This window comes from Bactrocera tryoni, chromosome 1, assembly GCF_016617805.1.
Source record: "Bactrocera tryoni isolate S06 chromosome 1, CSIRO_BtryS06_freeze2, whole genome shotgun sequence".
NCBI classification, from domain to species: domain Eukaryota; kingdom Metazoa; phylum Arthropoda; class Insecta; order Diptera; family Tephritidae; genus Bactrocera; species Bactrocera tryoni.
Genome location: NC_052499.1, coordinates 42180230 through 42205341, shown reverse-complemented (window position 1 = coordinate 42205341; position 25112 = coordinate 42180230). Strand labels below are relative to the sequence as shown.

General features: G+C 35.3%; 1 protein-coding gene and 1 non-coding gene across 3 annotated transcripts; one reads left to right on the top strand and one right to left on the bottom strand.

Annotated features, from left to right (window-relative positions):
* Positions 1 to 1070: 1070 nt before the first annotated feature.
* On the bottom strand, positions 1071 to 22739 carry LOC120766678 (carbonic anhydrase 15). 2 transcript variants are annotated; one of them, XM_040092319.1, is made up of 7 exons: positions 22431 to 22739; positions 9846 to 9958; positions 7713 to 7803; positions 5161 to 5432; positions 4871 to 5021; positions 1623 to 1702; positions 1071 to 1552 (listed from the first exon to the last, which is right to left on the bottom strand). In XM_040092319.1, exons 1-7 carry the CDS (start codon positions 22474 to 22476, stop codon positions 1376 to 1378), a joined length of 930 nt encoding a protein of 309 aa, XP_039948253.1. In that variant the 5' UTR covers positions 22477 to 22739; the 3' UTR covers positions 1071 to 1375. The 2 variants fall into 2 exon arrangements, with proteins under 2 accessions (XP_039948253.1, XP_039948252.1); XM_040092318.1 differs by lacking the exon at positions 22431 to 22739 and adding an exon at positions 10037 to 10157.
* Positions 15489 to 15560, top strand: Trnac-gca. Its single transcript has one exon. It is a non-coding gene; the product is annotated as a tRNA-Cys (tRNA).
* Positions 22740 to 25112: the final 2373 nt, after the last annotated feature.

The window sequence follows — 25112 nt, the reverse complement described above, 5'->3', positions numbered from 1 at the left end:
GATACGTTCTCACCGGCATTAGTTTTGAAGAAATATGAACCGATGATTTCACCGGCCCACAGACCATACCAAATCGTTGTTCTTTCCGGATGTCAAATGCGGCAATGTGCTTGTTTACATATCCATTGATCCAGATTAGGCCTTATCGTTGAAAAAATTTTACTCGAAAACGTTGGATCTTCTTGGAACTTGTCAAGAGCCCATATATCGAAGCGATGTCACTTGGGAAGTCCGCCGGCTTCTTATACAAGCTGTATATTGTTCGCTCTCAATTAAGAACTCGACGTAAAATGCGCCAAGTCGTTCCATACGTCATTCCGAGTTGCTGCGAACGACTCTCCATGGTCTTCGTGTACACTCTCAGCTACGACTGCTATATTTACTTCACAGCATGGACATGGTCTATGTATTCTGCCGAATATTATCCAATAATAAATACTGGGTCTAAAGATGGGTGATATTGTTGCGAATAGTACGCTTCGTAAGCCGATTATGTTGACCATAAGTTGAGCGAAACGCGCGAAGCACATACTTTACAGAACGTGAATTTTTGTAATAAGTTGAACGTCTTTTAAACGTTGTTCGGACGTAAGTCTTTTCATGATGAAATGCCAAACAATACTAAACAAGAATAGTATGACAGCTTGACACGATTCACCGGTGATCTATCAAAAGAAGGCTATTGAAAAAAGTACCTCTACTTACAACACCTGTTATAATATTTCTATGAACCATAAACTGAGAACTTATTATATGAGAGATCAGTTACAGCAGCCTTTAGTTTTCAAGTAAGAATATGAAGATTTCACAAATTTATAAATTAATACTTAATTCATTTATCGGAAACGTAAATAAGCGGAGAGCATTACAATAATTTAACTGTAAAAGCAATTAATAATCGTGAAGAAATAAATTTAAGTGGTTATTAAATGGCGACAAGTACCTACAGTGTACATATATCTCACCATTAAGCGTCAACTCGAATGGATTAGCTGGAATAAATATTTTGCTTCAGTTTAAACTGATTTACCTTGTAATGAACGTCAATTAGATAATTAAATTGGGGGATATGGTCGTATTTACATTTTATTAAACAATTAAAAATTCTAATTTTATTGCTAATACAATTTGACTCGCTTATTAGCATATCTCATTAGTAAAAATTAAATCAGCAACATTAAGAGCGACAGCTTACAATATGAGTAAATGCACGCCTCAAGCGTACGATATAAACAATACGCTTAAGAATAATAATAATTTATAATAAATAGAATATTCAATTAACTTAAAAGCAAACTCCCAGACAGTTGTCTGCACGATAATGAAGCGTTACAAGCGACATGAGCTGTGTCACAATTTGTTCTGCGCCACCGAATCAATTGTACCAATCCCACTTCTTGTAGTCTAGTTCTTTCTTCAACGCCTCCACAAGTGTATGCTTATTGTTACCGTTACGCATAAAGACGCGACGATTACCGATTGATTGCAATTGACGGAAATTATCGACCAGAGCGCCATCTTGAGTATCTTGCAGTTGACGGAAGCGTGCGATCTGTGGAAGAAGGAAAATGTTATATGTAAGAAGGGACAAGGTGTCATAATTCTTGCGGACATTTACGTACTTGCTTAGGTGAGATTGGTATCGGATCGGGATAGAGCACCCATGTAATGGCCTCCGAGCAGGGTGGCGTTGTGAGTGAACCTACAATGCATAAATAATCAAAAAACACAAATTATATCATCATGCATCGACGAATAAAGATAAAATATTCTGTATTTCTGGCTTTGGTAAGCAAATTTAGCTCATTAGCTAAAATTAAATCATGTTATTTTGTATTCAAAGTACACCCATCCATCCTCATAACCGAAAGTAATAAAATCTTTTGGCATCATTCTGCAACCATTCCCGCCTTCTTTTGGGTTAACAGCCACAAATTAGGCGGCCAATTTGTATTCATTGTTGGCGCCATGTTTGGCACTTGTACATCTGTCGCCGCGTGCATATTTACACACCTCTTCACATATGTTTCTACAGGTTTGTATTGTAGATTATCTGCGTTACCGATTTCGATAATATCGCTGCGATGTTGTTTGCATATTGAATTCTGTCCAATTCCAGCTATTTTGCTATATTTTGCTAATTCTACGCTAATAATGGCAATAATTCTCGATATGTATATACTTAAATGGCTTTGTGCGTGCTTTGGCGTGCCAACTGGATTGTAGCGCTGTTCAGTGTCGAATAAATTTCATTCAGACTTATGTAACATATTAAATATACGTTTGCATTTGTGTGTAGTTTTGTATGTGCGTCAAATTAATCTGATTAAGTAAATCTGATTGAATAAAGCTATTTCATAATGGGTAATGCATAACTACGTACATTTTGATTTGCAAATATTTCAAAGGTATTTCAAGCAAACTTTCTTAATGAAATATTTAATTTCAGTTTGATTAAGTAGTTTCCTCCACCTTTACATCCACTCAGTCAGTGTTAGTGTTACTTTCGTTATACCTTTTAGTAAATCTTCCACTTTATTGGAATTAAATTAAGATAATGAGTGTAATATGTATGCTCAACTGATTTTATCAGAATGATAAATATGAAAATCGTATTGAAAGACAGCCAATATTGTAAAGCAAACATTAAGGCGTAGCATTAAGGTGAACGTTATTTATGATATTATTGACATTGTTCGATGCCCTCGAACAAAGTGAAGTTAATGGGATTTGTAAAGTTGCATGCCTAATGTTCAAAACTTTTCTAAGGGTAAAACTTAGAGATATAGTTACAGAACAGGGTTTTATTTTTTGAGATTTATTTTATTGATTCTGTGGGCACTTAAGTATTTTGCAGCTAACCTATTATACGTACATACGTCTTAAACTAGACACAAAAAATTCCCTGTACGAAAATTTGAGAGTACAATTGCTTCCTGATCATCAACCGCGAACAGATCTCGAGAAGCCTTAAAACTGTTCATCCAAAAATTTTGTTCCGAGAGCTTAAACTGATCAATTGTTAAGCGCAGTTTGATGCCTGATCAAAGAGGTTTGCAAAACGTAGGTAGTTTTTTATGTTTCGGAATTTGGCGACTGCATGGACGTTTCAAGATGAGCCGAATCCAATAAAAAAATTTCGCGCTCGAAGCACTTCCATTAAAATGCCTTTTTTTTTTGGGAAAAACTGGGCGTGTTGCAACCATATCACTGAACAACGCGAAACAGTAAATTCTGAGTGGTACGTAACCATTTGTATGTCAGTTGTCTTCCAAGAAGTCAAGAAAACCAACCGGCAAAGACGGATCACTCTCAACATCACCTGAAATAACTGCATGTTTGAGTACTCAAAACATTAATTTGATAAGTGCAGCACCGTAAAGTCCTGACTTGGCATCGGACGGTTGCTTTTATTCCCGTACAAATAAAATAAACTAAGAGTTCAACGTTCCGCGACACCTGAAAGGCGGTTGATGCATTTAGACACATGTTTTGGATATATTATACTTCAATGAAAGTGGCAAAAGTGTTTCGACAATTGATTCAAATGCATCCGAAAGTGTTAAGATCTTTATTGACGATATTTTGAAAAACAATTAAGCGATTTTTCATGATTAAAATTTGTTTTTGTTCTCTAATCACGAAATATAAAAAGCAACCAACGTTATTTAAATGATGGAAGAAGGTGAAAGCGCAAAGGCAAGTCTTCTACGAAGAAAAGTTTAAAAAAGAGCGAAATATCCAACGATTTATAACCTGTTATCAATTGGTTAAAGAAAATTCGGGTGCAGCAGAAGCATTTAAAATAACGGTACCTTAAAGATCCCGCCAAAAGTAAAAACGATCAAAAAATCGAGACCTAGACAAAAATACAAATATGTTCACTTAAAATTTTAAATAAAACTGAACTATAAGCAGAATAAATCTTAATTAAAAGTAATACTTCCAACTATAACGGCCGTTGTTATGGTTCGTTGCCTGTTTGAGGAAAAATTCAAAACCAAATGTCAGCGAAATCATTTAGTCTGCTATTTCCGACCAAAGGGAGAGAGGTGTTAAGCGAGACACACAAACACGTGATTAGTATCTTGCGAATACTCTTTGCGCGGAGAACTAATATTTAGGTAGATACAGGGATCTCTTCTGGATAAGTAGGACTTTAACCTACTGTAGCAACCAAATCATAGTTACGCTGGGGTCACGCTGTTTTCTGGCGGCTCGAGCTCACGAACTGCGATGGATGGTGTTTCGACTCTAAAGAAGCTATTCACTGGAAGGGATTCGATGGAAGTATTATTAGTTTTCACATCTCAGCAGAAACTGCTTGGAGAAGAGTACATTATGTTCTTCAAACGAAAGCACGGAAACCGCACTAAGGATGTGTTCGAAGGCGTACATTAAAAGACCCTATGGTAGTTCGGAGTGCGGTGTTCTGACTTGTCTGTTTCAGCTGCATCCTATTGGAATCAGGCGTTTCTTTGTCATTACTCCAGTAATACCGGCAAGCGACTGGAGGATCTTGCCGCGAGTCTGTAATTTGGTAATGATCGCAATCGAAAAGTAGTGAAGGGGTTTAGATTATCAAACGTAACACCCTTAACTATCATAGGTCCAAAAAACGTTAAAAACGTGGAGACTATAACGTCATCGACAAAAATGTTGAGGTCTAGTTTGTATTTCTATGAATGAATACGGTCGCTGTTGATTTATCAGAACAGAGATTTAGGTAAAAAAACGAGAGCGGATAGGGAAAAAAACATTCACTTTAAAATAAGTACTAAATAGGGTAGATAATTTTAATTATACAATTATTAACGCTCTCCCGCACTAGATTCCATAATAAATTGATTGAATTCTAAATTTTACTCACCTTTGTATGTATAGAATTTATCCACATCTACATTGGCTATCAACGATGACAATGCGAAGGTAATCGTCAAATTCATAGCATCATTTGCTTCCGGTATCAAATGCAAGTGGCGACAAATCGCTGTCAGACCTTGACTATCATCTTCGTCTAACTATAAATAACAAAAAGTGATAATCAAAATAGGCAATAACACATCCCTTTGGCAATAAACTCATAACAGCGTCACAAAAAGTGGGAATTGCACTTCCTTTGTCAAACCACTCAAACCGTTATGCATTCAATCAACTCACATTGAAAAAGAATCCCAACACAGCCGCACCATCGTCGAACTCCAGCGCATCCGCAAGAGTTGCGTATTTCTTATTGCGATGCACAATATGCATTTCCATCGTGTAACGGATGTCGTTGATCACATGCTCAGCGCCTCGATTGTTCTTATCGCCCCAATGGAAGTGCACACCCTCCACTTCGAACTCACCTGGCAGTTTAGCGCCGCGTACGTATGGCATAAAGTCGCCATTTGCCTTCTCCTCCTCGGTCAGTTTAGGTATATTGATGGCGACTGCAGAGTAGAGTAAAATCAATGGTGTTATTGGAAATTCTCAGAATATTTTTGAATAGAGTATGGAATTGCATCAAAAGAAGACTCTTTTGCATGTGAAATGATTTGCTTTGAAGTATAACTCAGTGTTTGCATGCATGAATACATATCATGTATTTGAAGCAGGGTAAAGCTAACGCTCTCTGTGCTTTAAGAAAACTTTTTTGTGATAAATTAGTTTAAATTTAAACCAAATAGTCTAATTCTAGTTCTAACATAATTGGGCTGAAAATATGTGGCCTAACTTTGAAATTAAAAGCCTATCGATTCGATAACGCCCAATAACATTGTGTATTGATTTAAACCATGATCTGTTTTCGAGGGTTTCGAAAGACTTTCATCCGACAAAAACTTGTCATTTTTTGTGCTTTGAATAGTATCATCTAACGTGTGTAAACTAAGGTGCTTTTCTCAATAGCCTTTTTTGACAAAACACGCTTGAGTCGTGGTAAGCTGTCATGTTAATTTTGTTCTGTACTGCTTGGCATTTCATCGTCGAAAGACTTACGCCTCAACAAGCTTATGCAAGAACTGAAGCCGCTCGACCTTCCCAATCGACATTGCTGCGCACTATGAGCTCTTAAAAAGTTCCAAGAAGATCCGACGTTTTCGAGCCAAATTTCATTCAACGATGAGGCCTATTTCTGGCTCAATGGGTATGTAAACAAGCGTCACATTAGGAACGAAGAGCAATCTGAAAAGATGCAAGAGCTGCCATTTCATCCAGAAAATACATCGGTCTGGTGTGGTGGAATCGGTGGTGGAATCGTGGGTCGGTGGAATCAACGGTCCAGACTTCTTCAAAAATTATGTCGATGAGAGCGTAACCGTCAGTGGCGATTACTATCGCGCCGTGATAACCGACTATTTGATGCCTGAAATTGAGGCTCATGATCTCGGCAACGTTTGGTTTTAACAGGATTGCATCAATTAATTGATTTATTGAGAAATCACTTCGGTGAGCAGATCAATGTATTGGGCTGGCCGATTGATCACCAAGATCGTGTAATCTCATACCGTTAGACTTTTTCTTATGGGGACTTGTAAAGTCTAGTCTCTATGCGGACAATCTCGCTTCGATTCAGGCCTTACTCCAAGGCAAAACATGCATGTCATTCGCCAGTTACCAGCCCAAATGCTCGAACGAGTCATCGGAAATTAGACTCAACGGATTGACAATTTGAGAATGAATCACTCAATTTCATTTTGCGGTCAACCAGCAATTTTTCACGACTTTTAGCAGGGACTTGTCCGGAAAGTAATAGGACTAAGTCGATTTAAAAAAATTTATTGAACCAATCACTACAATTCTTTAAAAACTTCCAAAATAGGTCACTGCTGCGTCGCTGCAGCGCGGCTAGAGTAATTTCCAAGCATTGAAGACTTCAAGAAAGGCATTCTCCGAAATAGCCCTGAGAGCCGAGATACTTGGATCCTCCATGTCGTCTCAAAATGATTGCCTTTCATCGGCCTTTTCAGGCAATTAAACAAAAGAAAGTCCGGGGCGGTCACATCTGGGCTTTAGAATGACTTCGGAAGAGTTGGAATACCGGCTTTGATTAAATAGCTGTTCACAAGAAAGGCGGTGTGATCCGGGGCGTTGTCGTGCTGCAACTTCCGATCGGCTGCGATGTCTTGTCGAAGCCGATTGATCCTTCGTTCGAGTCTCTTGAGGACTTCCACGAAAAACTTGTTTGTCTTCACTCTCCAGCTTAGCTAGGAATGCTCTCTACCGAATCCAGTCGGTGCGCGAAAGCTCCGAAGCACAGTCGCAGCGGAAGAAAATCAGTCCTATTACTTTCCGGACAATCCCTGTATTTTAAGACACTACTGCCTCTTGTACCTTTCCGAAGTTTAACATTTGCGTTGCTACGGTCACGAGACATCACAAGGATGCTCAAACGAATTAGAAATTTTCAAGCTTGCTCTGTGTCAACGATGTTTTCCCCTATCAGGAAACAATAACAAAACTCGAAAGTTTTCCTTTGTAAACAAAAATAGCAGAGGAAAATTCATTGTGAGACAAATAACTAAATAATGATTGGACGAAATGTAATAGAAGTTTTACAGTGTTCTAGTTAAGTTTAGTACTCTGAAGCAAGTATGGAGATTTTTCTGCTTGAAGATCTCCCGGTCACGCCAAAGCTTTTCAGCCCATATTGTTAACATGGTCAGATGAAGGATGAGCTAATTTAGCTAATTCAAATTAAAAAAAGATAAAAATAAGATTCTATTACTTACCAGTATGACCATTGTTAACCATCACAAGTGGGTTTGGTAACAAATTGTGATAACCAATCATGTCTACAGCTGGCATATTCAATGGAATAGACTAAAATAAAAAACAACAAATTTGTTGAGAAAATGTTAAGTTTTAATTCAGAAGATTGGCTGAGGTTTCAAGATTTCAATGCAATGCGAAATTATTGTTATGAGAGTTAGGTGATTGATGATAAATTAATAGAATCTTTAGGTTCGGGTGTATCTTGGATATTTAATAATGTGGATCTTACTTTTCATCTTTTACCAATTTTTGATTCGCCATTCGCTCTTTAACTTTAGGAACTCATGTCAAAACTTTACACATGCAAGCAAAGAAGTAAGCGAGTTTTTTAATGTTAAGTTTTTCTTAACAGATTTTAGACAGATTTTACTATTGCGAATGGTTAAATTGACAAATTATTGCCAAAGATTTTTTTATTTATTGTAGAAACTTTAGACTTGTGTCAAAATAACATTGTTTATAGAAAACGTAAGGGACGAATAGTATTGTTCTTATTCCAAGTTCTCCTATGAATATTTTGAAGCTGAACAAGAGATATCCCTTTGATAGTTACAGTTTAAAAAACGTAATGCCTAAACCTTGCTGATCTAGCACCAGAAAAAAGAGGAAAGGAAAGATAGTCTATCTATAAAAAATGTCTATTAACTCTTGAGAGAAATTATTGAAAGTTGTTTGCCTGTAGTAGGACTGTCAAAAATTTTAAAAGCTGAGATTAAAACTATTCTCACTTCTTATTATAAAACCCATTTTCGAGATGTAAAAAAGTTTCTCAACTAATATTAATATCACCCTTCCGCTTTTTTGCTTTTTATTCAATGCTTTATAAAAAGTTTTACAGTAAACGGATTTAGTTCAAATATGCGCCGTTTCGGTCGATAATCTGTTTCCATCTAGACGGCAACTTCATAAAACCCCCTCGCAGATGCCCCTCTCTTTATATGCGAAGAACTCGGACAGCCACTTTTCACAAGCCTCTTTTGAGTTCAACTTTACCCCAACAAGTGCGCTCGCCAGGGACAGGAACAGGTGGTAATCACTTGGCGCTATGTTCGGGCTATATGGTGGATGCAATAAAACCTCCCATCCGAACTTCCGTAGCTTTTGACGGGTCATCAACGAAGTGTGTGGACTGGCGTTGTTCTGGTGGAACACTACATCCTTCCTCTTAGCCAATTCTGGACTATTCTGGTCGATCGCCTGCTTCAAGCGATCCAGTTGTTCGCATTAGATGGTAGAATTAAGCGTCTGGCCATATAGGAGCAGCTCATAGTGGATGATTCCCTTCCAATTCCACCAAACACAAAGCAAAACTTTCCTGGCCGTCAATCCCGACTTGGCCACTGTTTGGGACGATTCCCCGACTTTCGACCACGATTTTCACTTGATATTGTCGTATGTGATCCATTTTTTGTCGCCAGTCACCATCCGCTTCAAAAATGGGTCGAGTTCGTTCCGTTTCAGCAGCATATCGCAGGCGTTGATTCGGTACATGCATATTATACAGATGGTTTAAAATGGTTTAGTGACTTTTCCATGAATTGATCGGTAATCATCGTCATAGATCTCTCGCCGGTTGGCTCATCCATGGTGTCGTTTTCACCTGTTGTACCATCCCCCAAAACACTATTAATCTCACGGAATGTTTCTCTAAGGAAAACTTTAAAATATCGTGAATTTCGGCGTTAGTGAACTCCATGTTTACACGTCTATAACTGAAGAACGCAATATCCAAACTAATCATGCATAGGGTCATTTTGTAGGTTACGTCAGGATCTTTCAAAGATGTGTAGTATTGCTAGATACGAGCTCTGAAGCGTTTTAAACATAACCGCGAAATTCAAAAGACAAAAAGGCTGAAGGGAGATATTTGACAACCTTATATGATGTGATTATAAAAATTAAAGGAGTGAACTGATGATTCGAATGCTAAGAATTTCCCAGTTACATTGTATGTGTTTTATTGCAATACAGTTACACCAATAGTTAACACACTACTCATAAGACGAAAATAAATTTACAATATTCGAACCAAACTCTAAATTTTGCAAAGCTTCCATTGACAAATTATTCAGACTGTCTGTGGTATTTACTTTAGCCGAGTGCACTGCAATTGGTGATTGTGTCTTGCCCGCACAATGGCCATGATGACGCGCCCAACGCCGTTGATTCGGTTCCGAATAGCCAAAGCGGGAACCAGCGGTTGCTGAAAATGGATAAAAATAAAATTTATGGTTAAATACATAGAAATAATACAAATAATTCATTGAATATAAGCTTTTACAGCGCTTTGCCTCCCACGCAGCAGAGCCGAGAAAGCCAATTGGTAAAACATATTGCAGCATTCTCCTCCAAGTGGGTATATTCATAGTAAAATAAAATAATTTTGATATCGAAATTGAAAATTTTTTGTAAATAATATTTGTTTTGACGTTGTGTATTTTGTGTTTTTTTATGAACTTATGTGTTTATTTGTTTTTCATGTCATTATTGAATATTTCCGTCATTGTTGTACTTGTCGATCATATTTGAATTACATACATTAACTGCAACGAAATTTGATACTCTGACTGTGTTCCTGTTCGCCAATTTTTAATCTCAAAGTTAATTTTTTCTTTAAATTTGTAAAGGAAAAAAGGAAAGAGTCGAAGGTGTTTTTATGGCATTGTAATTACGCACGTGCGGTATTGACAACGGCTAGTTGAAAACTGTTCTGTCATTTGTGCATCAGAAGGACCTTATTTAGTTAATTTTTGGTTTAAGTTGCATTGTTAAAAACTTGGAGCTTTCAAAATTACGGTACCATTACTCCGATCAAGATAAAACCGTGGAATTATTTGGCAGGATTCTCGTATTACAAGACAAGAAGGTTTCATGAGTTATTTTACCAAAAATAAATTTTGGTATACGTAATGATACAGCATGGCTTCTTCACGAACTGAGCTTTCCAGAAAATGGTAAAGGCAGACTTATTTTTGATGTCACGGAGATAAGCTTCAACGCCATTTTACTATATAATGTTAATAGATACCCATCTCAGTGAAAGCTTGGATTAAATGTGTTTACAAAACCTTTACTGTCATGATTTTTTTACACCACTTCACATAAAGTAGGCACTCATGACGAACTTAGTAAAAGCTGTGGACTAAGAAGGTTCAGGCTTTCAGTATTTCTAAACACATTTTCATTGAATGAGTGACACAAAATTGTTGGAAAGAATTTAAGGTAGATCCGCAGATCTTATGATGGATATACATAGCTTTCAAATTTAAGCAAACAAAGATTTTGGGTAGCTTTGGTCAATGGACGTCATTATTTTCTCGGGAATACCAAAAATTAGTAACAAATCATACAAAAGTTTCTCCCTGGTTTTAAAGCTTGAAGATACAAAATGTGACTCAACATTTATTTTTTAGACTCCCACGCAGATTTCTAAGTTAAATGAATCGTATTACCGTGATTATTTATTGATATTTTTAGAAGGTTTGATTGTAATATTACCATTTATTATCTAACAAATATAATAGTTTTGTTCACCTAACGGTAGTATGTATCATCTAAAATTAATGGAGACAGATATAGGGTTCTATATTACTGTGTGAAAATTGAAATGTTAATTTTTAATTTATACTTCGCGTGTTTGGTAATTTTTTTTTCTGCTGTAAGTTGGTAGTACTGTTAGTGACATCTATGCAAAATTTCACGCCAAAATATTAATTACTATGTCTGAGTTTATTGAACAAAGAATTGCGATAATTATTTCATACTATGAGGACATGGATAATATGATACGAGACTCTCGCATTGGCTCTCATTTTTCTCTCAAACGCGTTCCTTGATTATTTGACAGCGATGGAGATCAAGGTATTTCGATCAGCTGATTTCAGAAAAGGCGGGATGCCAGAAGCAAACTGCTATAATTACTTGACGAAATTAGTGTGAAATGAAATTTCATTGAACTGTGCGAACATATTTTGATAAAATAAATGTTTATGTAAATTAATTAATGATTTTGCATTTTAGCATTTATATATGTATGCATTTTCAAAGTGTTTAATTTAGTGTTTTGTATAATTTATTAAGGGGCTATACCAGTGTGACGCATGAAAAATTAGGCGATTTTCGTGAATTTTTTTAAAAGAAAGTACTAGATTGAATGTCTCGACGTTTTATGGACGTAATAAAGTATATTTTTGAAAATAACGGAGTTATGTGCTGTCTGCGGAAGTGCCGAAAAAAGTGCCTCAACTGCTGGCATGATTCCGGTCGAATGAGTAGCTGAATCAAAAAAATTCAAAATGTTTATTAAACTTAAATATTTTTTCTATACAATGAACTACGATCTTTGAAAAATATCAAAAATTAAGAAATGGCGTAATTTTGAAAAAAAAAATCGTTTTTTTACGAAAAAATGGTGGTTTTTTTAATGCGAAATTGACAATTTTCAACCAATCAAAAAGGTCGTAGTCTATTGTATAGCAAATGTATTCCACTATATCCAGTTTTAATTTGAAGTCGATCAGTCATTTTCTCGTTGAGTTATAATGTCAGCAATTTTGAAAAATATCGTTTCGAGAAAAATGCGTTTAAAGTTTCACTTATATGTATATGTTTGCACCTCTGAGCGGTCGCTATTTAGAACGCTGCCATTCAAAAACTATTGAAGATACGACCTCGCAGATTTCACAGGATATTTTTGAATATATAAACTATCGAAAAATCCAAAAAAAAAAATTTTTTGAAAGTGTCACACTGGTAAAGCCCCTTAAATACCTAATCTAATATTTTTCAGCAGTGGCATCATTGGCAAATGTTATAAAAACATGTGAGTTTTGACAGCTCTCTCTCGAATCAAAGAGTCTCGTATCATATTATCCACGATGAGGACACCGTTTTGACTCAATTGAGGATATAAAAGCTGAATCGAAGAAAGCTCTGATGGCCATCAAGACGGGGGATTTTTCCAAGAGCTATGATGACTGAAAAATTCTTGGCATAAGTGTATTGCATCGGGAGGGGATTACTTTGAAGGAGATGAAATGAACAAAATTCACCCTTCAATTTGATCACAGTAGTATATACATATATACGTATGTGTATATAAATGATCATGACGAGACGAGTTTTGTGTAAGAAAAGTACGAGTTCGTAGATGGGCGTAGTTGGGGCACTGCAACGCCCACAAAACGCCATTAAATTATGACCTGAAGGCTTTATAGGAGCCGTAGTAAAAATTGGATGAGAGGCGAGGCACTGCCCACTTTTACTTAAAACCTTATATCTCGGGACCAGACCGACTAAATTTAGTACCAGGCAAATGTAACAGTGCTAGCATTGTCGAAATCGGACTGCAACCACGCCTACTTCCCATATAACACAATTTCAAAATTCATTTGATGCTTTCCAGCACCCAAATCAAAAAGCAATTAATATGACGGTATTAAACTTTGTACGAATAATGTCTTTGAAGTCTGACCCAGAGATACATCTAATCAATTTTTAACAAATTTTTTTAGCTTCTCTTAGTGGGTGCTTCTCAAAAAGGAGATCAATGGCTTCGTCCTCATTTTTAGATGTCGCGTGGTTTCTTCCTCTTCCTAGCTTTCTCCATAACGGTCAGACCACCTCTTCATAAATGTACAACTCGTATTTAAATGCTTTGCAGTTTTTAGTAGTCATTTTGGGACTTTTGCTTCGTTAGAAAGGCTGCCTCAAAATGTTTTTTATACAGAGCACCCATTTTTCTTATTTCATATTTCATTTTAAGACACTTGAGAAAATCGAAAAAACTGACTAAATTAGCTACATTTTTATACAAATGTACATATTTGTATGTACATATGTATATAGTATATGGGGCGAAACTTCTAATCATGAATTGTTGATTTATTTTCTTGCCACTAACTCTTGCTTCTCTGTAAGTTATGCCTATACTTACATAACACTGTGGGAAGTACTACAAAATACTAATGCTTTTCGACTACCAGGATGTAAATAAACGTATTATTACTGGCGATGAGTCTTGGATCTATGCTTATGACCCGGAAACAGACGATAAATCAGTCGAATATCGTGGCAAAGGTGAGCGGAAGCCGAAAACATCACGTCAAAGCAGGTCAAAAATCAAGGTTATGTGTATGTTCTAAAAGCTATCCATAAAAGGAAAAAAATCAAGAATTTTAAAATTATGAACAAAGTCTTACTACTTTTTGCTCATAGTAGTATATTTCTAAAAAAATAGTTTGAACACTTTTCAGTATGAGTTTTTATATTTAAATGTTTAATCGTTTTGTATACAAGTCGGTTACAAGAAAGAAAATTTACATTTGATCATGCCGACTTAAAGCTATATTGAAATTAATTATTTAATAAAAAACATTTAATATTTCGTGAATGCAAATCTATAAACAAATAAGGGATTTACTCAAACTGTCGTAATTCATAATTCAAACCGCTCTATTACATACTTTACATGTAATTTCGTTGTCAACGAGAAAACTGCCATAACTCCTTAATACACCAATATTGTCCATAGACACAGTTTGGAATTAAACAATAAATAAATCAGTAATCAAGGCATTAAAGAAATATTGATCACCGTCATCGATCACCTGTTGCTTACTTAAGTGTGTGTAAGTATGTATGTCTGGTACACATGCTAGGTACATATACATATGTATGAATATATTTATGTATTTCAGTGCAAATTGAATCACGTGTACTAACAATATTTTTGTTTACTTTAAAGCTTTTCTATTCTTAACAATGTGCTTTAGTTGTTGTTGTTATTGTTTGACAGCTATATCGGCAAACTGTTATCAGTTGACATTATTTTCAAAGCCAAACGTACGACAATTGATATGAAGAGTTATTTATTTAAGCAGCTGACACTTTCATATCGTTTGTTCTTTATACAACACAGTGTTTCAAAACTAGAAGCCTTTTATACTTTCTGAGTAGTACACCATATTTATAGTACACAATAGTTACTACTGACCTTGATACAGCAAAGTGTGTGAATGATAACATGATGAAAACGTCATTTTTAATGTGGTGTTGGTATGAATCAACTTTTTCGAATCTGTTATAAATTTGAGCAACTTATATAGTCCCCATAATCACTTTGAAATCATATGCTCTTTTGGCATTAAAAGCTTGTCGCTTTAGAAGACTAAATAAAATACAGAGAAGTGGAAAGAAATGTTGTAGGTTCTCTGCAGAATATTAGTATCATATTTTCAAGGACAATATTTTTTGATCCAAACACTTACTTTATTAAGAACACTCAAACATCATTTTATCTCGTGAAACGACAGATGACAACTTGTGTTTACGACAGGACTTTTCGCCAAGGTTCGAAGTTTTGACAACGTCGATCGCATAAACTCTGTCACCAAAATTCCCATACATTTTTTACCAATCTCAATTTAATAATCTTAAGTAAACGAAGTGCTTGAACGAACTTAATCACTTCCTCTCACTAGCGATATAATAAAAGCAGTAAATCATCCCACGCCAGCCACTTAATTTCTATCACATTTGAGGATAGCCAACATTTCGTTTTTATTTCTTTCTCAGATTGTTTGTTTCTACATTCTTGAATGCAAACTTCCCGCCATATTACGCCGCCCGCGCATTCTCGCTGGTAAATATTGATTATTCACTTTTTGATGTTTTCTTTTCCTCACTTCTTGGTCGGCGCCACAAGTGTTTGTTTGCGGTGTGATACAATAGATGGGGATATAGCTCAGTGGTAGAGCATTCGACTGCAGATCGAGAGGTCCCCGGTTCAAACCCGGGTGTCCCCTTCTATTTTAGTGATTAAAGATTTTTCGATCACAAAGGTTTTTGGAAAAAATTTAAGAATTTTCAGAAATATGCATAATATCAAGTATGCAGTCTTTAAAGGTTTGTATTTAATTTATATAAGTGTTTTTAAAAAATCTTTTATATATTATACATATGTACATATGAATGTACTTTGAAATTCCCCAATCCTGGACACTTCTCATTATTCCACAAATTCCTTGAACACAACATTTTCTTTAATATTTCACGAAACCAATTCTTATAACCGGACATGAAAACGTTAAAATAAACACACACACACACTATATTGGTAATATTTCGCTCAAATTATATTATAAACGAACAAGGTCATAAAATGTGCAAAAAAAAATCTCTACATATTAATTTGCGGAGTTATCCGACAGTGAGCGTTGGTTCAACGGAAACAAACTAACGTAGATTTATAAAATGACTGGACTGACCTGAGAACAGTCCAGATATAAACCCCATAGAAAACCTCTGGCACATCATGAAAGCGCGGATAACCAAGAAGAAGCCAAGGACTTTGCCAGAACTTGACCGAATAATTAAAGACATTTGGTATAAAGGTATACCGGCACCAATCTTACAATCGTTAGTTGATTCCATGGCCGAACGAATAAAAACCGTGATATGTATAAAACAAAGGAGACATTTTGATGTCTCTATCATTATTACTTATTAATAAAAAATACGAGATTTTATTGTATCGCGTTTAGTTTTGAGAACATTTTTTATATGAGTCATATTGGAAATTGAAATATCGGAAATATTTTGTTTCGGCTTCTAATCAAAAATGGAAACTTTTATTTTGAAATAAATTATTTATTTTTTTTTAGAAATACCTATGTATATAAATCAAGTTTCATGTCCTTTTTTATATAATTCCTTTTTTTTAAATAAAATCAAATAATCTAAGGTGTTCTCTTTTTTGTCCACTACTTTAGGTATACAATGGGTTGTCAAAAAAGTCTTGCGGTATTTTTATTAATTTTTTTTTTGTTTTTTTATTGAAATTGAAATGAATTTTTGATGACTCATGCCCAGCTCTTGACCGATGCCACGGCTGCTACTATGCTGGTCCCTTTCGACCAATTCAGCGATTTTATCGCAATTTTCGACAACAGGCCTTCCGGAGCGTGGCGCATCTTCGACCACCTCTACACCAGAACGAAAACGTTGAAACCATCGTTGTGCGGTGGAAATGGAAACTGTATCGGGTCCATAAACTGCACAAATTTTATTGGCGGCTTGAGATGCATTTTTGCCTTTATCGTAGTAGTACTGTAAAACATGCCGTATTTTCGCTTTATTTTGCTCCAAGTTTGCGACGCTATAACTCACGAACGACTTAAAAGAAACGACAATCAATCAAACACGTGTTAGCGCGTGAAAATGGTAGCATGACCCGATGCGACGAATAAAACTAGAACTCCGCGCTTTCAGCGCCCACTAGCGAAAATACCGCAAGACTTTTTGACAGCCCATTATATGTACATATACAAAATATACAACATTTAATAAATTAGAACTTCTTTTCTTTTATTGAATCAAAGAATACATTGGGTGGATCGCACCCATAGGCACGGTGGGTGTCCCGTTATGGAGACAGTAATCAATACTATTTAAATCTGTTAATAGATCTAGCATAATTTCCTCAACTAATTTTTTACCTACTACACATCATCTGTATATCTATATCTACAGCAATAAAGGTAATACAAGAGAAATGGAATTGTTCTTCTGTCCAACCAACTCTCCTTATATCAATCACTCGATATCTGCGATATCTCAATAAAACTTGGATTACATATTAGAAAACTGTACTTAATTCCACTATATCTTGTCATAAATATCTAGGAAAGTGTGTGACTCAAATCAAAGATCTCTAAATATCAGAGGGACACCGGTTCGGATAGTACGACGGATGTAACGACAGACATTACGACATTGGGTCGGCAAGAAAGATTTTCGAACTTACAGTTGACTTTCTACCGCATGTATCGCCAAATGTGTTAGTTATTTTAATACAAATGAGGGAGCGTATTTTGTGCCTAAAACGGATAAAATCGGATGTTCAGACTCCATATATGTCAACTTACAAACCTCATACACCTTAAGCTATTGGCCTTGGCTTTGACCCTGGCAAGTTGCAAGAGTATAAAATGTTCTGTTGCACCCGTACTCAGCCCTTCCTTACTTGTTTTATATAATAAATATTTACTACAAAGGCTTGTCGAAGTTATTCGAGCTTACATTTAAATTACACAATATGAATATACACATAGTGTTTTATAAGCAAGCTTTGATAGTAATTGTTAGCAAAGTATTTCCCCTCTTTTTCTCCATGACGTCACGAATCCATAAGTAACTAAATGAAAGTGTCGTGACCACTATTTTTATTGCTCAAGAGATGTTAGCCTATACATATAATATTTTATGTTTACTGCTCGTATTAAAAGGAGCATTTGGCAAATCGAAAACTATAAAATATAGTGAAACAAACAACTTGTTAATTACGTAACAATTAGCAATCGAATGCGAAAATTTAATTTGCTTTTCAGTCACAGAAAATTAAAAGTGTAAATTTGCTTGTAAAATATTAAATTTATATGTATATGTAGACATAACTGACACATCTACTAATATGAGATAAACTAAGTCAAGTTCCGCGCGTGCAACTTGTATTTCTTATCTCTTGAGCACTGCCTAGCGTTGTAGATTACATGAAATTATATTTTGTTCCACTTATTAATAAAATCATTACATAAAAGTCGCTATCTTTATATTTATAATGAGTGCAATATTTTAGATAATCAGAGGAAAACACAAATATTACATCGGGCTGTCTGAACTGCTGTCTCTGACAAACTAAAGCCGGTCGTGCTGATATCGATTGAAAGAATCGCTAATGTGACGTCAGCTAAGCAACAATTATTCATCAATGACAATGCCATGAGAACAAACATAATAATAATAATTGTGGCACGTAATATAATCTGCTTTGATTTGAAAAAAATATCGTATATTTTATTGTCAATTTCAAATATAAACCGAAAGATAAACTGTAATTATTTGACATATGTACATATAGTACTACTACTCTGCAGCAGCAAAACACCTGACTGATAAGAAATAAATATTTGCGACACAAGCGAAGATTTTTGCACGAATTGTACATTTTGCAATGTTATGACATGAATACTATTTTTGGCATTTTTGAAGTGATTGCAATTATTTTAAAACAAAAAAAATAAAATATTTCAAAGATTTTCAACAGTTAGCACGTTTTCTAATGAAGTTTAGCGGAAATTTTAAAAGAAATTGTTTTGTTTTGTATAACTGTGCTGTGCATGTGTGTAAAAGCCACGGGCTTATTTATTTATGACGCATCGTTAAAACGGATTTTTAAGATAATCAAAAAATTATTTTCAGAATGTATTTAAATATGTAGTACTTTCCCTAGAACTATCCATTGTTCAGAAATGAATAAATTGAAAAATGAGAACGCTACTTATTAAAATATCAAGATCAACTGAGCCATAATAAAGAGGAAATTAATTGCACACTCCCAAAAGTAGGTACTCTGACTCTGACGTAATTTCACTGATATTTAACATGACTATTTAGTACCTCATTTCACTAGATAATTATCAAATCAATACGAATAATATGCATAGTGTATGTGTTAATTAATTTTTAGCTACATTGTATTTCCAAAGCTCTAGAAAACATTAGAATATAATAGGACCTCATGCCACAAATAATGGAACGTGCAATTTATTCTCATGTTATCCATTACGAGGTTCCCTACTTGTTTAAAGAAATGACACAGAAACATCAAATTTAATGGGGAGTGTTTATTATCATTCGAAAGAACATTTTTTGGCATTTATTTTTTGAAGATTATCTCTTTCAAATGTTGGCCGCGGCTACGTCTGGTACATTCGTGGAGCCAAATTTTCGATAACCTGTTCGAACTTTTCGATTCCAAACTGGCGAATGACACGCATGCTGTTTTGCTACAAGGCCTGAGTCGAAGAGGGACTATCCGCATATACTTCAAATTTTACATATCCCCACAGGAAAAAGTCTAACGTTGTGATATCGCACGATTTTGGACCAGTCGACTAGCCCAAAAGGTGGAATTAACTTTTTTTGAAGAAATATGAACCGATTATTCCAACGGCCCATAAACCACACCAAACCGTTGTTTTTCTAGATGAAATGACAGCTCTTGAATCTCTTCAGGTTGCTCTTCGTCTCATATGCGGCAATTTTGCTTGTTTACATACCCATTGGCCAGAAATACTATAGGACTCATCGCTATGGTCTATTCGGTCGAATATTATCCAATAATGAATGCCGGTGTAGTGACCATAAGTTGAGCCTATTACATTCAACTCAATTTTATAATATTAACCATATTATTAATATCCACTGTCTAAATTTCACTTTTGTTTCTCAATTGTGCTTAGTGTTTACTGTTTCTATCATTATTACATCTAACAAATTGGCAATTTTGAAATTTCATTGATGCCTACTTCAAGTGTGTCTTATTAAAATTCCTTAGTGTTACTCTAAAACATGTAAACATTGCAATTTATATAATGTTGACAGCGGCGTTTCAGAAATGTCACATTTGACTGACATTTGTTGTATGACAAAAATTCACACCGTGAGCATATTAAGTGAATTTGAATTGTTTCCAAGTGAGGCCAATTAAAAGTGTAATTGCAATTGCAATTTCTGTATTGTTTTCATTTAAAAAGTGTGGTATAAAAGGTTAGAAAATAACATACTATGTATATATGTACTATCAAATTTGATTCATTCTGTTTAAAAAATAGTTTTTGTTTAAAATAGAATCACGGCTACGGAATCGTTCGAAGATTTGCAGATGTTCTTTGGCGAGTCTGCCATCTACAGTAGTGGTTGGGCAATGAACTCATCGAAAACTTGCCTTATCCGAGTCGTCCATCCACCTCTGCTAAGGGGTTACATGGGTTCCCTCGTACAAAATACGGTTATTTTCCACTATCTTTTCACTATTTTTTTTTCCTATAAAAAATTAAATATTTTATTCAAACTTCCTACTTTTACAAAAATTGTGTGAAAATTTCAAAGAAAAATATTCAAAACTTGTCCATTGCGGTGTCATTTTCGGCAGGCTCTCGGAATAAGCTCCCTCTGCGTTGACAGTAAAACTTCTTACAGGATCAAATGAAGTAAAAAGAAAAAATGCTTCTTTTAATTAAGACCATAAACTTGATATTGGACAAAAGAAGAAATAAAAAAGTGAACATTGTTTTCTGGCAGATGTTTTTGAGTAGTTCGCGTAAAATCTGGACAACCGAATTAGAAACACACAGTTTCTAGAAAAACGCGTTTTAAGTGACAATATAGCTGATCTCGTGCGCGCAATTTTAAAGGCTGTACCTCCGAAACTATCACTCGGATCAACTTGAGCATTTGGGAAAATATACTAGAGATGTTATAGAATTAAATAAGACAATAAGAAAATAGATTTTTTGACACCGTTAAATCTACATGGGCCCCTTAATGACGACAGCATCGGAAAAGTTTAAAACAGCACTTAAAAATCGTGGTGTTGGCATCAGAGAGATAATAGAGGATCGCATAAGAGATTTATGAATTGACACAAAACACATTTTGGTATGACACACATTTTGATATGACGCACATTAATGTTAGACTCGTACCTAAAGATCGGAATATTTTGCCGATTTTGAGCCGGAGATTGCAAAAGAGATGCTTAGACGAAAAGTGAGTCTATGAATATGACGTCAAAGCTGTGAAACATTCTAACGAATCGCGCTCTAAAAAAAAAAACTAACAAAGAAATTACTAAAGGCACTAAATACCATCCAGGTGAGGCTTATAACAAATGTATGGAAGTTTGGGTTAATCGTGGACATACATACATACATACTTGTATTTGCTGTAAAGAAGCCTATTTTAAAAGCGACAATAAAATGTCTATTAAAATTCGTTAAAATTTTGTGGTGCTTTTGTCAGTCCGGGTGAAAATTGGCCCGATTTAATTTTGGTAAGTCTACCAATAAAACTTTTGATTAAAAATAGGTTCTTCAGAAGGCACAAATATTACACAAAAATTTTGCTTTCCAATTTTGCAAATGTTTCTAACAAAACAATCAAAATCTATGTTTTTCAAAATTAGCCTACAAAGTTGAAATATTTTATGTAGAATTTCGAATTTGTATTACTATTAAATATAGTAAGAAAATTGCTTCATAAGCCTAACTTTGAAAAGCGAAGAAATTAATTGGTTATTTATAAATCAAAATCGAAAATTTTGTTCTGTCCAATAATCCTCACAGTATTGCACTATATTGTATTGGAATAAATATGTGTTTGCTTTATTTTATTTATTTAAAAATCACTGTTATTATTATTGTGGTTATTATTATTATTATTATCATTACTATTAATTATTTTTCGCTATGAAATTGATCCTTTCACATTATCCTTAAATTATACCCTTATAAAATATGTTCATAGAAATTTTCGTGTTACATTTCAAAATTAAAAAATAAGCCCAATTATATACAGGTACTTTTTACAATTTCTTCCAATATTACGAACACTATAAACGTATACAACACACATAGTTACGACATAAGCAAATCACGTGGTGCATCCAAACAACTTTTATACACGAATTTGTGCAATCAATGCTAACTTCATTTGCTGCTACAAAATATACACTTCTGCTCAAAATAAAAAACATTTACACACCTATCTATGTAAGTCGATTTACATTTCCGAATCGCTTACAATTTACGGTGCAACAAAAATAAAACATTTACCTTGGTAAAGCACACAAAATGTAGCCAAGAGCAAAAGCACTTTCATTTTTATTTCGTTCAAATAACACCGTTACACTGCAGTTGAGCTAATTGCGAATGTCACTGTGCGAAATCTTGTGACAAACTGATCGTCGCGCGTGAAAGTAATCAATAGTATCTAAACCCAAACGACGGTTAGCACAGAGCAAGGCACATAACTACAAATATTGGTAAGACAATATGTATACAGTTATGTAGGATGTAAGTGTGAAACAGCAGTCCCGGAGTAACAGCACCACACCGGAGGGTGACAACTTCGCAACTGAAGTCACTTCGACTGCCCGACTGATCGAGAAAACGCACAGGTTGTCAAATGCAAAGTTCTAGTAAAACAGCGTCCACCTCCCACTTGCTCCCACCTGCTGTCGTATGTGTTTACTCAAGTAGTGTGTGTGTGTGTGTATGTAGGCAGGGAACTTCCAGCAAACGGAAGCAACAATAGAAACAAAGACAGCACAATTATGCGGCGAAGCCGTCTATAGAATGGCCAACAACCGGCCGACCGGTCTACATACTAACTCATGCACACGATTGATGTAGCGAGTAATCAATCGCTTAACTGCCGAACAGCCGAATTATCTAGCCGTTGTCGCTGCTGAGGTGAACTGCCAATGGAACCCCGTAAAATTTGTTTAGTTCGGACACATAACAGGACGACACGATCGGCGTCATTAGTTAAATTAGTGGTAAAGTAAATAGTTAAGTCGGTTACGTTTGCAAACTCAAATATACGATATTTACACATACACACGCATACACGCAAACTCACTCGGCCACTTATCACACTCGTATTTATTTAATTTGCACAAGCTAAAAGCGATCAAACAAAATTTATTACAAAATAATACAATAATTTCATTGCCGCGTTGGTGAAAAGAGCGGTGAGAGGGTGTAACGGAATGGTTGCCAAGAATTGGATTGTCGTCGATCAGTGTTGAGCCGGCAAGTTAACCTATATTTGTTATTTTTTCAATTACTTGTACATACTTATGTACATACATACTTATATAGAGACCTATTTATCAATCGGTTTGTCTCCATACTTAATGGAGTGAGAATTCGATATATGTATGTACATACGATTCATATGGTATATAGCTCGAAATTTTGCACTCGATTCAAACGTGAATTAGTGCGATTTAGCCAAACAATATATCATACAAGTACATATATGTATGTATATTACCTGCATATTTATAAATACCCAGCAGTGAACGTATGAAGTTCCATATGAACCAATTCGAAGCCGCTAAACAAACATTACAAAGCATACGAAATGACTATCCCGTCAACAAAATTTTCAAAGTGCTTTTCTAAGTGATTCTGAAAAATCGTAATTGAGACGTCTCTCATCGAAATATTTTTGAACAAAAACTAATTGTCTGATCAACGTATTGAGGAAGTTCGTTGACAGAAAATTTTGCAATATTCGAATGGACTGGATATTGGAGCGGATCTAATTCACATGAAAAGTAAAAGAATCTTCAATTCAGATCAAATCCATGTGATACTCAAATGCAAACGATTGGGGCATTTTGGCTTATTTATTTTCCTTCTTCTAGATAATGATCACTGAAGTGATTTTGACCGAGTCCAACCTATTAGAAGAGTTGTCATGAATTGCACTTGAACTTGACAATGCCATTAAGGTGTCGCTTTATCTCCGACCCCATCCGCTGTTATCACAATAAACGCATAAATTAATCCCTTGATTGATGCGATGTGTGGGAAGTGGCGCCGTCTGTTGAAACCAATCGCCAAATGTAGTAATTATGCTTAGTTATATACCCATTAAGCCAGAAATAGGCCTCATCGCTGAACAAAATTTGGCTCGCATCTTCTTGGAATTTTTCAAGAGCACATAGAGCGAAGCAATGTCGCTTAGGAAGTTCGAGCGACTTCAGTTATTGCACAAGCTCTGTTTTGTACGCTTTCATTTTAATATCTCGAAGTAAAATGCACCAAGTCGTTTCAGACGTCAGTCCGAGTTGCTGCGAACGGCGCCGAATCGACTCTCCACGGTCTTTGTGTACACTCTCAGCTACGGCAGCTATATTTTCTTCACTGTATGCTAGACGTGGTCTATTCGATCGAATACATATTATCAAATAATGAATGCTGAGCCCCAAGATGGGCGATGGTGTTTCAAATAGTATGATCATTAGGCCGATTATGTTGACCATAAGTTGAGCGCAGCGTGCGAAACACATTCCTTACTTAACGTGAATTTTCGTAATAAAGTTAAACGATTTGTAAACGTTGTTCAGGCGTAAGTCCTTCTGTGATGAAATGCCAAACATTACTGAACAAAAATAACATTACAGCTTCACACGAATCACGCGTGATCTGTCAAAAAACAAGTACCTCTACCTGGATCATGACGTAGAAATATTCCCAGGTCACTTTTTAATAAAAGTGATGATTATGCCTTCAACCAAATTTCAACAAATCTCTCTCTCGACACCACACAATATTCGTGAAATCTTATATCTCAGGAACTACTTGACGAATTTCAACGAAATTCGGTACTTTACTATTGAAATCTTATGTCACAGTTTTAAAATAAGCTAAATTGAACTACAGCCACGTCTACTTGACATATATCACTTTTTTGATTATACATATATAAGATTCTTCCTGAAG

Excerpts from the sequence above, each read along its gene's own strand:
- LOC120766678 (XM_040092318.1), bottom strand. The coding sequence starts at position 10,121 with ATGAATATACCCACTTGGAGGAGAATGCTGCAATATGTTTTACCAATT. Across the intron at positions 5,433-7,712 it reads GGTTAACAATGGTCATACTG|TCGCCATCAATATACCTAAA; the intron begins GTAAGTAATAGA and ends TCTACTCTGCAG. Across the intron at positions 1,703-4,870 it reads TAAATTCTATACATACAAAG|GTTCACTCACAACGCCACCC; the intron begins GTGAGTAAAATT and ends TATGCATTGTAG.